This window comes from Myotis daubentonii, chromosome 18 (genome assembly GCF_963259705.1).
Source record: "Myotis daubentonii chromosome 18, mMyoDau2.1, whole genome shotgun sequence".
NCBI lineage: Eukaryota > Metazoa > Chordata > Mammalia > Chiroptera > Vespertilionidae > Myotis > Myotis daubentonii.
The window spans coordinates 21,637,663-21,654,946 of NC_081857.1; the positions used below are offsets into that span (position 1 = coordinate 21,637,663).

Sequence of the window (17,284 nt, forward strand, 5' to 3'; positions counted from 1 at the left end):
ACTATATATGGTCCATAACCAGATGTCCAGAATCAGAATATTTGTGGTATTAAAATTTCATGGGGATAGACGATTCGAAAAAATATATCTAAAAAGGCTCTTTAGTGAGGAGAGAAATGAAACATTTGAGAAACACTGCTACCGATTCTTCTGTCAAGTCAGGAATACCTAAATTAACTTCATTCTAGTGATAATTCAAAATCCCAAGATAAAACAGAAAATCATGGAGATTCTACTTCTAACCTATGTACTTGTGACTGGATCCAATTCTGTGGCCTTTGTTTCTCCCAGCAGAAGTCACTCAAATTGTTCAAGTGTAAAGAAAACCCTAGGATTAGTAATATAAAAAAAGTTGATGAATCATTAAGTTCACAACACATACAAAGAGTACAAACCAATAAAAGTAAATTTATTTAAATTACTAAAATAGCTTTTAAAGTCATTTATGGATCAGCTGCTATAATTATTTTTCCAGAAAGGTAAGCAAAATTAATTACTTTAAAATTATTTTGGTCAGTGAAACATTTAATAAAAACAATTTGTTTCTCCATATAATATATAGGTATAAAATAAGCCTTTTCAAAAACTCTTCTTGTGTTAGAATCCTCTATAAGTCAGACGACCTGATTTCTGACAGGAACAAATTACAATATGAAGTATAAATTTATGAATACTGGTGGTCTTAGGGGGAAGAAATTAGACCACACACTACTACCAGTCATGGGATCTTCAAAAGGGTTGTTGATCATTAAAAAAAAAAATAAGATGGCTCTAGGATTTTAAGATTCTAAGAAAAATCAAAGCAATTGATAGATGAGAAAGCTGTTACAGATGCAAAAGATATAACCAAAATATTATAGTACAGTAATGTACAGTAGTACATTTTAACATTCTTCACACATGGTAAAGTTCACTTTCTTTTTGGCTTGAGGCACTCAAGTTTATCATGTGCATAGTAAATCTTTATATTTGCTATAAGAGTCACTAAAAGAGACTGTAACAAGTGGACATGTAGAAAATTAAATCCTTCAATAGCCCAGAAAAGCTGGTTAACAAATGGTCTACCAAGTCCCTCCCTTCCCCAGAAACTACATTTCTTAATTCAAAACAAAACTTAAGGATATATCCAAAATAAACCGCTCTGGATTTACCTGCCCTTAAAAGTCAAATGAACAAGTATACTTAACCTCGTGATAGCATGCTTCACAATCGTTGAGTGAACCAAAAATTTCTTAAAAGTAAAAAAAGGATATGTGAAAAACAAATCCCAACAAAATGCATTGAGAATGGAGTTTAGATAACTGTTTGACTGAGTCTCTGTGGCTTATTTAACATTTTACCTTTAAGAGTTATTTTTCCCCTCCTTTCCTTCCCCATTCCACAAATTCTCTCTGTTCTTGCCTCCAAAATCAAAGGAAAAAATAACAACCCAAACACACACTCAGATGACCTTTCGCGTTACCTTTGTTCCTATAAGCAGAAGCTCAGGAACTCACACCTAAAAGAAAACAAAATGGGAAAACCCACAGTTGCATTTAGGGAGCTGCCTTACTAAAACCAAACTGAAAAGTCTACGTTAAAAATAGGGAGGCTTCGTAGGAAGGATTTTCTAGTCCGTCCTACTGGTCATTCCATAGTAACAATGATTCAGCCAGCATCTAAACTGATCCTCTATGGGACTGCATATAACTTACAGTTCTCTGATACCAGTAACACAAATCTAAATGGAAAAAGGGAAATGTTTCTTTCAAACAACAGGTAACAGGTCAGAGAAATGATTTAGAACTTTACTTCCTTCAGAAAGAAAACAGTTCTTTCACAAAGATGCATTCTGTCTCTGGTTACAAAGTCCAAAAAATTCTCAGCACTTGGGACATGATTTCTCTTCTGTCGCCGCTTATAAGCAGATGCCCCTTTTCAGGGCGTTTTCAGGTTGTACAGGCAGGACGAGGTGGGAAATGCGGCTCCAGAGCCCACTCAGTTTGTCTGGGTCCATATGTTTGTAGGAGGTGGGTGTGTTAGAGTTGGTGAACTTGACTTTGAGGAAATCCCTCACTTTTTCTTCAATTTCCTTTAGGCCTAGACTGGTTCCAAGTGTTTCCTCCTCCAACAAGACGGTCAGGACTAAGGCAACATCTTTGAAAGCCGCATTTTCATGGTCACAATACTTGTAGAAGATCAAAGTGGAGCCGGCGGGCAGGGACTCAAAGCGGTGCACCACGGCTGCGTTCTGGCCATTTTGGAATCCATTGCTCAGTTCTTGGTCCACCTCTAGTTTCACAGCATCACTGTCCTCGGTAGCTCTGCCTGTCCCATCAATCCGGATGGCACGGACACTTCGGTGGGATGAATAGGCATCAGCGATTTGTTCACTCAGACACTTGAGTGCTTCCTCAGCATCACGGGCAGCGGTCAGCAGCAGGATAGCAGGCTGAGGGCGAGGCTGGGAGCTGTTGAGATGTTTTTCCAGGAATGTTAGGCTCCTTTTCCACAGCTTCTCATCTTGACCTTGGTACTTAATCATAAGTTGTTTCATCTGGTTCTGGAAGTCTTGCACAGCAGTGCTTTCTACCTCAGGAACATGAGTGTACCACCAACTCCCAAAGACAAGAATAAGGAGCACAAGTATTGGCCACCACCACCACTTCATCTTGACAAAAGATGCATTTTTGGGTTGTCCAGTCATGTCTGCTCAGGAAAAAAAAAGGACAGATACAAATATAAATTTCTTTGAGTCAAGGGCAAGTTGACTTGTAAAACCAGTATTAATCTTTTAAAAAATGTTTTTAATGAATTTTTAGAGAGGATGGGAGAGATAGAAACATCTATGAGAGAGAGATAGCAACATTGATCAGCTGTCTCATGCATGCCCCCTACCGAGGATTGAGCCTGCAACCCAGGCATGTGTCCTGACCAGGAATCAAACTGCAACCTCCTGGTTCATAGGTTGATGCTCAACCATTGAGCCACACTGGCCAGGAAAACCAATACTAATCTTTATAAACAGACAAAAGAGGAAGGAATTTAAAGAAGGGAGCTTGTAATTTACTTTCTTAATAATTTATTATACATATTTAAGAAAATCTCACACCGATAGGTTTTAAGTTATGTGTATAAGCATACTTATATCTCTTCAATACCAAAATGATAAAAACTCAGAGGAAAAAGTAAAATTTAAATGTATGAAATGGCATAAACAGGTCAGAAATAATTCTATATAATAAAAGCCCAGTGACCGAATGGTGGAATGACCAGAATGACCACTCGACCAGTCGCTATGATGAGCACTGACCACCAGGGGGCAGACGCTCAATGCAGGATCTGCCCCCTGGTGGTCAGTGCGCTCCCACAGTGGGAGCAGATGCTCAGAGGGCAGGTCCACAGCTGCTCGGCTGACTGGGATGAGTGGCGCTCCCACAGTGGGTTGATCCCTGCAGGCCACGCCCCCCACCAGTGCACGAATCCCATGCACCAGGCCTCTAGTATAATTTATAAAGCAAAACTATTATTACTACTGCTAACACTGGGGAAGTAAGCAATATTAAAAGATACTTTATAAAGCATTTTTAAATTTAGAAACCCAGAGTTCAGATGGCTAATCAAGACAGAATTTTTAAAGTTTTTGAAGTGTATAAAAAGATAAAGAAAAGGATCACTCTAAGTGAAAACCCTGCATATAATATAGCTAGCTGTCCCTTTAGTTGACTGATGCAAGTTAACACTGGTAAAATTTAGTTTGCAACTCATCCCTAATTATTATTGGCTATCATGATGTCAAGTTACTTATCTATTGCTTTTCAGTTTATAAAGCACTCTCTCATATGTCACACACTTAACTGTTCAATATAATGGCAATGAAAATACTTCTATACCTTCTAATTATTGACTGACTGCTTTAGACTAATAATTCACTATGAACCTTTTAGAGCAGTAGTTCTCAACCTTCCTAATGCAGTGACCCTTTACTACAGTTCCTCATGTTGTGGTGACCCCCAACCATAAAATTATTTTCGTTGCTACTTCATAACTGTAATTTTGCTACTGTTATGAATCATAATGTAAATATCTGATATGCAGGATGCATTTAGGCAACCCCTGTGAAAAGGTCATTTGACCCAAAAAAGGGTCGCGACCCACAGGTTGAGAACTGCTGTTTCAGAGCAATAGTTGTCATAGGTCTCATAATACTAAGACATTATTAACCTTTCCCATCATGTTGACACTTGCATTGATGGTACAAAAAACAAATGATGCCTTAGAATGAATCACAAGGCAGTGGCACCAAACTGTACAATTATAGTTTTTGTATTCTTCATGGGCATACATTCAGTTTTCCTTAAGAATGTCCTTCATAAAGCAGTTAAAATTATGTATCTTACTATAACTTGAGGTTAATAAGAAATCATTTGAGCACAAATTTTAATATTCTATGTGAAGAAATTGGAAGCACTCATAAAGCACTTTGCCCTAACCCAGCTGTGGGCAAACTACGGCCCGCGGGCCGGATCCGGCCCGTTTGAAATGAATAAAACTAAAAAAAAAAAAGACCGTACCCTTTTATGTAATGATGTTTACTTTGAATTTATATTAGTTCACACAAACACTCCATCCATGCTTTTGTTCCGGCCCTCCGGTCCAGTTTAAGAACCCATTGTGGCCCTCGAGTCAAAAAGTTTGCCCACCCCTGCCCTAACCGGTTTGGCTCAGTGGATAGAGCGTTGGCCTGAGGATTGAAGGGTCCCAGGTTCGATTCCAGTCAAGGGCATGTACATTGGTTACGGGCACATCCCCAGTGGGGGTGTGCAGGAGGCAGCTGATTGATGTTTCTCTCTCATCGATGTTTCTAACTCTCTCTCTCTCTCTCTCTCTCTCTCTCTCGCTCTCCCTCTCTGTGAAAAATCAATAAAATGTATAAAAAAAATAAAGCACTTCTTTTTATTAAAACTGAATTTATTGGGATAACATTGGTTAATATAACTATACAGGTTCAGTTACATAAAGCACTCTGATGCATAGCCCAAAACAATGGCTGTTTCAGGAAAAGAACTTGTGCAACTGAGGTGTGAGCTAACCTAGTGCTTTTTTTCATGGAATTTTTAATTGAAAGAACAAGTGACAAACTATGGTTAGTCGGATTTGCATATCTGATCGACATTTTCTTGAAAATGAACAAAGTGAGCCCAACCGACAGTATTTGTTGCCAATTATAAAATTTAAGGTTTCAAGCAAAAATTACGATTGTGGAAATATTGTATCTACCACTATCAGTTCAAAAGCTCCCAATTCTAAAAGACTTTTTTGTCGGTGGTGATATTAACAAATGTACTCTTTTGATATTGTGTTACAAATGTCTCAACATTTGGAAGAACTTCATAACTTAGTGAATCAATATTTTCCAAATGACCAGCGCATGATAGCCTATTCAAAGTACAACAAAGACCAATAGGTTTTATAGAATACAAAAAGTTTGTTAATGTGGTCTCAGATTTCACATTTCAAACAGCAGTTAGAAACTACCATTTGTTGAGTTTTGGAGAGTATCAAAATTAAAATATCCACAATTATCGGAAATTATTAAAATTCTATGTATCTGTATAATGCTGGATTTTCTGCAGATACTTTAACCAAAGCAATATACTGCAACAGACTGAAGGCAGAAGTAAAAAGTACGTAAGCTCTATTGTGTTAAGCCAGGCATTAAAGAGATTGGAAAAAATATAAAGCAAGTTATCACTCTTCTTATTAAATTATTCAAAAATAAAATAAGTCAGAAAAGAATTTCAACTTTATTATCTAGTCAAATATGGATATGAATAACCCATATATTTTTTTAATATATTTTATTGATTTTTTACAGAGAGGAAGGGAGAGAGATAGAGAGTTAGAAACATCGATGAGAGAGAAACATTGATCAGCTGCCTCCTGCACATCTCTTACTGGGGATGTGCCCGCAACCCAGGTACATGCCCTTGACCGGAATCGAGCCCGGGACCTTTCAGTCCGCAAGCCGACGCTCTATCCACTGAGCCAAACCGGTTTTGGCATATAACCCATATATTTTTAAAATAGAGTTTTTGGGGGTACTTATTAATTTCACTAGTAGAAAGTGGTATTGAGACCAAAAAGTCTGCAAATCAGTTATTTTCTTAGTACTCATTGAAGGTAATAAGCAGGCTTAGGAGACTAAATTTGCCCCCAACACTACAGAGAAGGTAAGTGATCCAATCTAATTCAAATACAGGCCTGTGGACTCTCAAACCCATGATAATCCTGTTATGTTATGCTACGTGAGGCCTTTTTTCTTTTCTTTTCTTTTTTTTTTTTTTGACTCAGCAAGGTTCACTTGGTTAATAGTATTAGTAGCTTTAATTTATTAACTTTTACTTTTGGTTGTATGGACAATAAAGTGAAGGTGGAAACCAGTTGTCGTTTCTTATCACTTACCCTTAAAGAATTTCACGGCTAGTAAAATATACTTTTCCCTCTGAAGTGCTTAAAATATAATTCTTCAAATAGCATTAAGTTATTTTGCTGTCAAACACAATTAAAGACAATTATGGATCACCAGTTTTAGAGACTCACTTAATAAAAACTGAACAGACTTACGTTGGCTGAAGGTTGATGGAGACTGGTTTCCAAACTCTGATTTCTGAAAGCTGTCATCTAATGATAGGAGTAATAAAGACTATCAATTTATGTTTCATAACTTAAGTATTTCCAACAGAGAAAGAAAATAAAAATTCCACCAAGAGAAAAAAAAGGTGGAGCTCAGCCAGAAACAGAAGAAAAAAGCAGAAGTGCCCATTAGAATGACAGCTCCTTGAGATAGGGACCTATTTCCCTCACAATTACTGACGGCATGTCTCGTACAAAGCGTACTTTTAATACATTTGCTCCGTGAGAAAGCCTTCAAGTATCTGATCCAAATTATTTAACGGGAGCTGTGAAACTTCTGGGACAAAGTTAGGAGGTTCAAATAAGCGCAACCATAATGAAAGGAAACATATACTATCTGAAGACCTGACATATATTGAAACATTTGTCTGGTGCTGATGCTGTAAAGAGGAAAATCAAGAACCAAATCCGGATTATGGACACTGGGCTATCTGGATAAGATGTTTCAATGTAAAGCTCCATCTTAACACCATTTTCTACCTCAAATTGGCTCAAAGATTTCCTCTGGTGCTTCTGACCACTTCAAATAGTACCAGTAATTTTTAGAGGGGCTGGGTGAAAAAGGTGAAGGGATTAAGAAGTACAAATTGGCAGTGACAAATAGCAATTTAAAGTACAAACAACATAGGAAATAGAGTCAATAATATTGTAATAACAATATATGGTGCCAGGTGGGTACTAGCCTTATGAGGGATCCTTCATAAGTTATATAAACAACTAACCACTATGCTGTACACCTGAAACTAGCATAATATCAAATCTCAACTGTAATAGAAATTTTAAAGTTTTTAATAAAATAAATAAAAAATTACGCTAAACAAACTTTTTTTTACCATTTTTGTTAATAGGCAAGTAAATCTGTTTTATGTTTGTGGTTAAACAATAGATTTCAAAGATAATTTTCTCACAACTTCATCAAATCTCTACTTCTATCATTACTTCAGAAAACAAATTAAAAACTACCCTAACTCTTTTCTTTTTCCCTCCATCTTTCTTGGCTTGGCCACAGATTTTAACTTCCAAGAGAGAGGTCACAGAAGGATAGGGGTTCAGAAGGTGGAGAAGCTAAGTTACTCATACACATGATCTACATTTACCAATACTAACACTTATCAGTTGCCTGGAGTCACAACTCTGTGTGTGTGTGTGTGTGTGTGTGTGTGTGTGTGTGTAATCTTTCAGGTGTTTATCCACAGCTTTCATCTGAGAAACACCAAACTAAACTGGAGGAATAAAATTAGCACTGCCAAGGTCCAGAAATAACCTTATTTTTGGTCATATGACAAAAACCCTCAAATGAAGCAAAATGACATCAACCTTAACTCTAAAGACACATTGTTTTACAATTCCTACTTCAGCCCAGGACACTACATCTTTTAGAAGCTGCTAAATTAGGTTACTTAATAAACAAATGCATAAAAATAATTATGTTATCTTGAATACCTCACTCCTTAGCTGCAAAGATCAAATGAGATAATATATAAAAATGCTGTGAAGTGCAATACTATGATGATATTAAAGACAAGTAGCTAAATAATAGTTATGTAACATGTAATATTTATATAACTCATAAAAAGTAAATTAAGAAAACAAAACTAACACCAACAAAATCTAGAAAGTAATCTTATTTACAATAGTAGCCCTGCACATGAATCCACGCGCCAGCAGGTTGCTGCCGCCCTCCTGTAGCTCCCCCGGCCCCCACTCATAGCTTGTTGCCCTGCCCTCCCCTGTAGCTCTTCCCCTCCTGCTTGCTTGCTGCCCTGCTCCATCCTATAGCTCGCTGCCGCCCCCTTGTAGCCAGTAGGTCGCTGCTGCCCTCCTGTAGCTCCCCCCCCCCCCCCCCCCCCCGCCATAACTTGTTGCCCTGCCCTCTCCTGTAAGTCTCCACCTCCTGCTTGCTTGTTGCCCCACCCTCCTGTAGCTCTCAGCAGCCTGCTTGTACCTCTCTGGCCCACCCTCCTGCTGATCCATGATCTGGTCCTGATGTGCTTGGTCGTTACGCCTAAGGGTGTAACGGCTAATTAGCATATTCCTCTCTTATTATATAGGATGGTACCAGAAAAAATAAAATAGAACTAAACTTAACTAAGGAAGTGAAAGATTTATATACTGAAAACTATAAAACACTGATGAAAGGAATTTAAAGCAGACACAAGTAAATGGAAAGACATCCCATGTTCATAAATTGAAGAATTAAATTCTTAAAATGTCCATATTGCCTAAAGTAATCTACAGATTCAGTTCAAGCCCTATAAAAATTCCAATGGCATTTTTTACAGAAATAAAAAACAATTCTAAAATTCATATGGTGTCACCAAAACTCCAAATAGCCAGAGCAAGCTTGAGTAAAAACAATAAAGCTGGAGGTGTCACATTTTCTGATTTCAAAATGCATGACAAAGCTAAAATAATCAAAACAGCATGGTCCTGGCATAAAAACAGATACATACACCAATGGAAGAGAATAGAGTCTAGAAATAAACCCACATATGCCGAAACCGGTTTGGCTCAGTGGATAGAGCGTCGGCCTGCGGACTGAAAGGTCCCGGGTTCGATTCCGGTCAAGGGCATGTACCTGGGTTGCGGGCACATCCCCAGTAGGGGGTGTGCAGGAGGCGGCTGATCGATGTTTCTCTCCCATCGATGTTTCTAACTATCTCTCTCTCCCTTCCTATCTGTAAAAAATCAATAAAATATATGAAAAAAAAAAAGAAATAAACCCACATAGATATGGCCAACTGATCTTCGACAAGTGTGACAGAGCTCAGTCTTCTTAATATATGATGTTTGGGAAAATGGATATCCACATGCAAAAGAATGAAACTAGACCCTTATCATATACTATACACAAAAATCAACTCAAAATGGATGAAAAATTTAAACCTAAGAACTAAAACCATGAAGCTCCCAGAAGAAACAGAGAAAGAGCTTCTTGATACTGGCCCTGGCAATGACTTCTTGGATATGGAGACAAAAGCAGAAACAAAACATGAAATTACATCAAATTAAAAAGCATAATGAACTAACTTGAGACAAAGTAGGAATACAAACAGGTAAAATACAAAAAATCAGCTAGCGATTTAGCAACTAAAAGATGTATTTCTACATTCCAATTAGATCCTCAATGTAATTATTTTACCTTCTACACTGCATTTGTAGTGTCTTATTGGAGGAAGTAAAAATTATACAAACTTTTTTTTTTAGGAACATGTCCAGTTTATTTCATAAAGTCTCCTAATTTTATTTTATTTATTTGTTTTTAAACATTTACTGTTGAAAGTATTACATATGTCCCTGTATTTCCCCCACTGACCCCTTCTAGTCCACCCCTGCCCCCTGGCCTTTTTCATACACATTTTTGATAATAGTGTGCACTATACTTCACTTATCTGGAAGTAATCTGATATTAATTACCCAGAATATAGGGATGTCCCCCAAAATGTATACACACGCTTCAAATAATTATAAAGGCAGTGTTTATTAAAATACATCTCATTTTCAAAATTGAGCTATCAGCTGTTTAATTGTGTAGACATTTTTGGGGACACCCTGTATATAGTTAAAAACTAAGGAATAACATGTAAAGTCTCTGAACTTTCCTAGAATATATATTCAAACTCAGTTTTATTTCCAAGAGTATCTCTCAGATCTTCAAAATAAGTTTTAATTTTTTTATACTGGTTATAAACAAATCCTAATAAGCTGAATAATTAATAACCTTTCCTAACTCTAGTAGGATAGGACGAGCAAAATGTAAGAAGAAGTTATCTTCTAATAGCAAGTACACATAGCAATAAGAAATGACAGCCAACAATAAGGCAATAACCCAGAGAGCATCCTTCTAGTTGCTAGAAGGGATGCTACCTCATTCATGAATTGCTTAATAAAGCCAATTAGATCTTGAAAAAAAAAAAAAAAAAGGTAACCCAGTTTTGATAGCTGAAGAACTCATTTATATGTGGGGTAAAAACTTCATTACTGGGAAAAATGAATTGTGAGCTATTACTGTTTTGCTAATGGGAAACAAAGCCACAGAGCTTATCTTGTCCAATTATAGTTAATCACTTCATGAGCAAGAGATACATGATGGGGATTTTTATGTTATCTACATAATAATAAGGGGTGATGACCTTGTGACCTACTGTGATTAGGTGAGTAAAGAAGAGAGAGAAGTTAAGGGTCACATAAGGCATGTATTTTTATTTTATATGGTCAAGGTTTAACATAAACACATTGCTACAGAAATTAAGATGGACACTGAATTCAAAATATGATTGCTTCATCACATCTATTTATGGTATGTCCTTATTAATGACATCACAAACACCTTAAATGCTTATCTGAAAAATTAAATATTTTTGTATGTTAAATAATCAAGAAAAACAGCAAGTAAAATTATTTCAATGGTAGATAGAGATTTATTAACTTACTTGGCATCTTCGTCCTTATTCTTGTGGTTTGGTCAACCCTTTCCTGAAGGTTTTTTTGATATCCTGATATTTTGATATTTTGAAGGTTTTTTTGATATTTTGAGCCTGTAGCAAATACATATATCAAAATATGATTTCATATACTTTGAAAATGTATACCATACTCCCGTGTTAGACAATGTCAAAGGACCACATCAGTGAGGATGAACCACTTCCCAGCAAAACATGTAGCAAATAAATATACAGGATGGGCAAAACTGTATAATAAAAAAACTGTATAATAAACTGTTAATAATAAAACTGTGAATAATACAATAACTAACTAAGTAATAATATAAGAATAAACTCACGAAATCACAACTCTAAACCTACTTTTGCCCATCCTGTATAATCACCTAAGAAACAAAACTCTGTACAAGCGCTTTGCTCTGGTCTGTGAAAACGACTGAGTTCAATAACACTTCAACTTGATTTCAATGTTAATTAAGAAGAGAAAGTTAACTCTTGCAAATAAATTACTTTCAGTAAAATTGTCCCGAACACATTTCCACATCACAGAGTAACTACCACATATAGTACCAATGTGTGGTGAATTAAAAGGCAAAGAGGAGAAAATGACTTAAAAAATCCTACAGAGGTAGTATTTTTTGTTGGCAGAGTAATGACAGGTTAGAATTGGTTGACTAATCAAGAATCTCCAACCACTTACTTGGCACTGAATGTTGCTTATCAAGAGCTTTGAAGTCTTGACCTGAAACAGAAACAGAGATAAAGTCATAGAATCCTTGGAAATAAGAACAAAAATATTGCATAAATATTTTGCTTGTTTATTATAAATACTATAAATCAAAGAAACAAAAACAAAAACCTTTCATCAGTCCCAAACAGATACAGTAACTGTTTTCCCTTTTTTAAACTTCAAAATGTTCAGGAATTGGATAATTAGTAGTCAGCGTTAGGATCAATACCATCAAAATAATGATGAACTGTCTTGAATGTTTACCAGGTGTCAGTGTAATTTTACTTAATTCTCACATTTTGTGTGGTGAATACTATTATTATTCCTATTTTACAAATAAGAAAACTTAAATTGATAACTTGCCCAATTAAATATCTCAAAGTAGTGGGGCTGAGATATAAACCCTGGCAGTCCACATAATGTTATGTATTATACAAGCAAATTTGTGGACATTGCAGAGTAGGAATGAGATAAAGGATGCTGCTGCATGTTTTGCGCTGGTACTTAAGGGCACCTATAAACTGATACAATGGAACTTGAAAATGATATTACAATGCTAACAAGAAAAATCTCCAAATCTGCCCAGAAGAAATGAGTTACTTCCACCCATTGATACAAGTATCAATGTAAATTTATTTTCAACTTAATTTTTTTCTGAAAACAAGTGCAATATATGCTAGCTGTAAAAGAAATGTACCTTTCTAGAAAGGTATAACTTAAAAATTAATAAATATCTAGTAAGTGTTGCCCTGACCGGTTTGGCTTGGTGGATAGAGCATCGGCCTGCAGACTCAAGGTCCCAGGTTCGATTCCAGTCAAGGGCATGTACCTTGGTTGCGGGCACATTCCCAGTAGGGAGTGTGCAGGAGGCAGCTGATCAATGTTTCTCTCTCATCGATGTTTCTAACTCTCTATTCCTCTCCCTTCTTCTCTGTAAAAAATCAATAAAATATATTTAAAAAAAAATCTAGTAAGTGCCTACTATGTACAAAATATTACATGTAGGAATGCCATAGTGTATAAGACCGATGTTCTTCCATATTTGTCTTTAGTCTATACTAACAAAATATAGTACTTTTAAAAAAAGCAGACACATAATTTTTTTAACATTTCTTTTCATTGACTCTAAAAAGTACTTTTTATAGAAACACCTCAGATTTAGGGCTGTATCTTATAACCACTGTTATGTTGTAGTTTAACTGGATGGCTTTTCTTTCTCAGTGATGCATAAAATCGATGGCATCTTAGATTCAAGAAAATATATCTTGATCACCTATATTCATTTGTATAAAGCATTAACTCATTATTCATAGCTAAATGGTATTCTAATGCATGAGTGTAGCATAATTATATAGAAAGATACATTTAAGAGCTTCCAAAATCAAAGATTTTGAGTAAAAAAGGGCAAATATATAAGCTGATGCAGAGTATCTTTTCCACAAATGGTTTTTGTTTCAACAGCTTATTCATTTTGTTACCTCTTAGTTTTTAAGTCACAAACCTAGAACCTACTAAAAACTAAAAATACATATAACGTGGCATTTCATGTCAATGCCTCTTTTGAAGATCAACAAAAGATAAACAAAGTTGAACGGAATATAAGTAGAATCACAGAGTTGAAGGAAGAAATAGATGTAAAAAATAACTCCAAAATTTAGATGATGCTTGCGAGGGCATCATACTTGCAGATGACAACTGCTTAATGATACCTTATCAAACTGATGCTTTCATTAGCCATTCTCAAGAAGAAACACAAAATTTGCAAGGAGAAACTGACACCTTAGAATCCAGAGTGGAATCAACTCAATGGGTGTTAGCAGATTTGAAAGTTGTTATATCCAAAATTTGGGAGCAACATAAACCTTGAAGCTGATGAAAGTTAAACATTTTATAATATTTTAATATACTTGAATATTGTTCAAATGATAATTTGCCTTCAAATGATATGGAAAGTAAAACTTAAATTTTTTTTTTCATTTATTTAATGGAAACTTGTCTATTTTCTTTTTAAAATTTTTTTTAAAAACATATTTTATTGATTTTTTTACAGAGAGGGGGGGAGAGAGATAGAGAGTTAGAAACATCGATGAGAGAGAAACATCGATCAGCTGCCTCCTGCACATCTCCTACTGGGGACGTGCCCGCAACCAAGGTACATGCCCTTGACTGGAATCGAACTTGGGACCTTTCAGTCCGCAGGCCAACGCCCTATTCACTGAGCCAAACCGGTTTCGGCGGAAACTTGCCTATTTTCATGTCTTGCTTATTAATATGTTTTTACTGATTTCAGAGAAAGGAAGGAAGAGGGAGAGAGAGAAACATCAATGATGAGAGAGAATCATTGATCGGCTGCTTCCTGCACACCCTCTACTGGGGATGGAGCCCAAAACCTGGGCAGGTACACTGATCTAAAATACTGGTGCACAGGATAATGCTCAACCAACTGAACCACACCAGCCAGTGCAGTATACAAGGATATATATATATATATATATATATATATATATATATATATATATATATATATTTTATGTATTAATAACTCAAATTCTGGGGCTTGTTTTAAAACTGTGAAAAGAAAAAACAATATCATTTCCATTTAACCTAAGAAATACATATTCATTGTTGATAATCTGTAAAATAATGAAAAAAAGTGAAAGAAAAATGTCACTAATGGTTCTACCACTCTAAACAAATCACTGTTAGCTTTTAGCACATTACTTTCCGATCTTTTCTTGAATTATATTTTCTCAACACTTTACTATGAAAATTTTCAAAGTTGTAAGCAAGGCTGTAAAACTTTTATAATTCCACCACCTAAATTATCATTAACTTTTTACTACAACTCATTTATCACTAATTTATTCATCATTCCAAACCTTTGCAACAGTTAAAATTATACTGCATGTAAAATTTTATATCCTTATTAAAATATGTCTATATAAGTAGGCTCAAACTATTACATTAGTTAATTAAAACCTTTCAATAAATTTACATTGCAACCAAAAATATTCAACAAATCACTGAAAGCAGTTCTGTGTTTTTTAATTCTAATTCAAGGTTGAATACAGAGATGGCTCACTCAAGAAGAAAACTCAAGATGCACGATGAGGTTTTTAAAGCATTCATCATACCCCCTTTTCAACATTTTACATGAAACTTGCAACAGAGTATCTTTAAAAACGAGAGCAGCATTGACCAGACCCACAGGTAGACTTTTAAGAGTGTAAAACATGGCTTTCCTTACTTTGTGATGACTGCCAAAATGATTCTAAATGTTGACCTGGTCTGCTGGTTTGATCTAAAAAATAAAGAAGAAACATAGTACAATATAGAGTATATTTAACTTCTTAAAAATGTATATTTTTTATTGATTTTTTACAGAAAGGAAGAGGGATAGAGTTAGAAACATTGATCAGTTGCCTCCTGCACACCCCCTACTAGGGATGTGCCCGCAACCCAGGTACATGCCCTTGACTGGAATCAAACCTGGGACCCTTCAGTCCGCAGGCTGACGCTCTATCCACTGAGCCAAACCAGTTAGGGCTATATTTAACTTTTTAAGTGCACATTTTACAAGAGAAAAAGGTGTACTCAAAAGAGCAAAAATACTCAGATAAACCCCAGGGAACACCTGAGTGCATAATTTTACAAGTTTCTAGAGTCAAGCTGTATCTAAAACATTAACTAATTAATTATCAGTCTTTCCCCTAACTGCTTTTTCTTTTTTTACTTTATTTTTTGTTAATCCTTACCCGAGGATATTTTTCCACTGATTTTTAGAGAGAGTGGAAGGGACGGGGAGAAACAGAAAGAGAGAGAAACATTGATGTGAGAGACACATCTATTGGTTGCCTCCTGCATTCAGATAGAGCCTGCAACCAAGGTACATGCCCTTGACTGGAATTATACCTGTGGTCCTTCAGACCAAGGGCCGATGCTCTATCCAATGAGCCAAACTGGCTAGGGCCCCCTAACCCCTTAAAAAAAAAGGACATAGAACATGGTGTAAGGTAAGGGGAAATTTTGAAAGTTTGTAATAATGGATCTTCTTGAAATCATTAATGTCAATTTTTTTCTTAAATATCTCTTGCACATGGTCAATATATTATTCTAATATGTTCTTAAAAACATTGTCATATTTAAGTGGAATTTAGAGGTAAATCTATTTAAAAGCAATCTGATTGCTATTTTGGCAACAGAAGCATTTGACACACTCAGGTTTGGTGGCTAAATATCTATCTATATATATAAAAGCCTGAGCACCTGGCCAACCGATAGCTATGACACGCACCGGCCACCAGGGGGCAGATGCTCAATGCAGGAGTTGCCAAGCTGTGGTGACTTGGCAACTGCAGTTCTCAGGTGACGCATCCAGAACCAGAGAGGAGGGTGCCGGATTCTGGGGTGCATCACCCGAGAACCACCCTCTCACAATCTGGGACCCCTCAGGTGATACTGGAGAGCTGGTTTAGCCCAAGCCCTGCAGGCCAGGCCAAAGGACCCCACCGGTGCATGTATCCGTGCACTGGGCCTCTAGTGTGCGTGTGTGTGTGTGTGTGTGTGTGTGTGTGTGTGTATTTTTTTTTAATCCTTACCCGAGGATATTTTTCCATTGATTTTTAAAAATTGATTTCAGAGAGGAACGGAGAGGGACAGAGATACAAACATCTTTTTTTTTTTTTTTTTAAATATTTTTATTGATTTTAAAGAGAACTGGAGAGGGAGAGGGAGATAGAAACATCAATGATGAGAGAATATCATTGATCGGCTGCCTCCTGCATGCCCCCCACTGGGGATCGAGCCCATCACCCAGGCATGTGCCCTTGACCGGAATTGAACCTGGGACCTTTCAGTCCCCCACTCTAGCTACTGAGCCAAACCAGCTAGAGTATGGCTAAATATTTTTAGTATTGTATCCCTATTATTAAAAAAAATTTGAGCATCAATCTCCAAAACCTATTTCTTCCTAACATTATATACCAGTACATGCATTACTAAGATAATATATTAACAAATGTGTATATTATAAAAGAAAAGACACTTTAAATGGATGAAATAGAAAAATATAAGCATGATATGCTAATATTTTCTTCCTGCATTCCAATGGATCTTCTTGTACCTGTTCACTGAAAACTAGCCCGAGATAATCTAGGAAGATCAGTATTCTTCTTAATATGTCTCATGTCTTTGTTCTTTAGCTACTTTTCTTCTGCATGTGGGTATGTGTGCTTCAATAAGAATATATTAGAATTCTCAAGGGACCACAAAGCCTGGGGTTTATGTAGTAGTTTCAAAGAGCTATATATCTTGGTAGCAATAGCATTAAACTATCGGCTATATGAATGCTTAATTAGTCTCCAATTTTTATATCTTTATGTATACATATGAAAACTAGTGACAGCACTTAATTTAAGTATTTACTATGTGCCAGGTA

At 36.1% G+C, this 17,284-nt stretch overlaps 1 protein-coding gene across 5 annotated transcripts in view; it reads right to left on the minus strand.

Annotated features, from left to right (window-relative positions):
* Positions 1–388: 388 nt before the first annotated feature.
* The window catches only part of TOR1AIP1 (torsin 1A interacting protein 1), a 30,039-nt gene continuing 13,143 nt past the window's right edge, over positions 389–17,284 (minus strand). For 3 of the 5 annotated variants that reach the window (XM_059673678.1, XM_059673674.1, XM_059673675.1), the window contains 5 exons: positions 15,095–15,148; positions 11,818–11,859; positions 11,109–11,213; positions 6,607–6,663; positions 389–2,688 (listed from right to left, as the gene is read on the minus strand). In XM_059673678.1, coding sequence (XP_059529661.1) covers positions 1,898–2,688; positions 6,607–6,663; positions 11,109–11,213; positions 11,818–11,859; positions 15,095–15,148 — 1,049 coding nt within the window. In that variant the 3' untranslated portion in view covers positions 389–1,897. The remainder of the gene's footprint in view (positions 2,689–6,606; positions 6,664–11,108; positions 11,214–11,817; positions 11,860–15,094; positions 15,149–17,284) is intronic. The other 2 variants (XM_059673677.1, XM_059673676.1) reach the window with 2 other exon arrangements.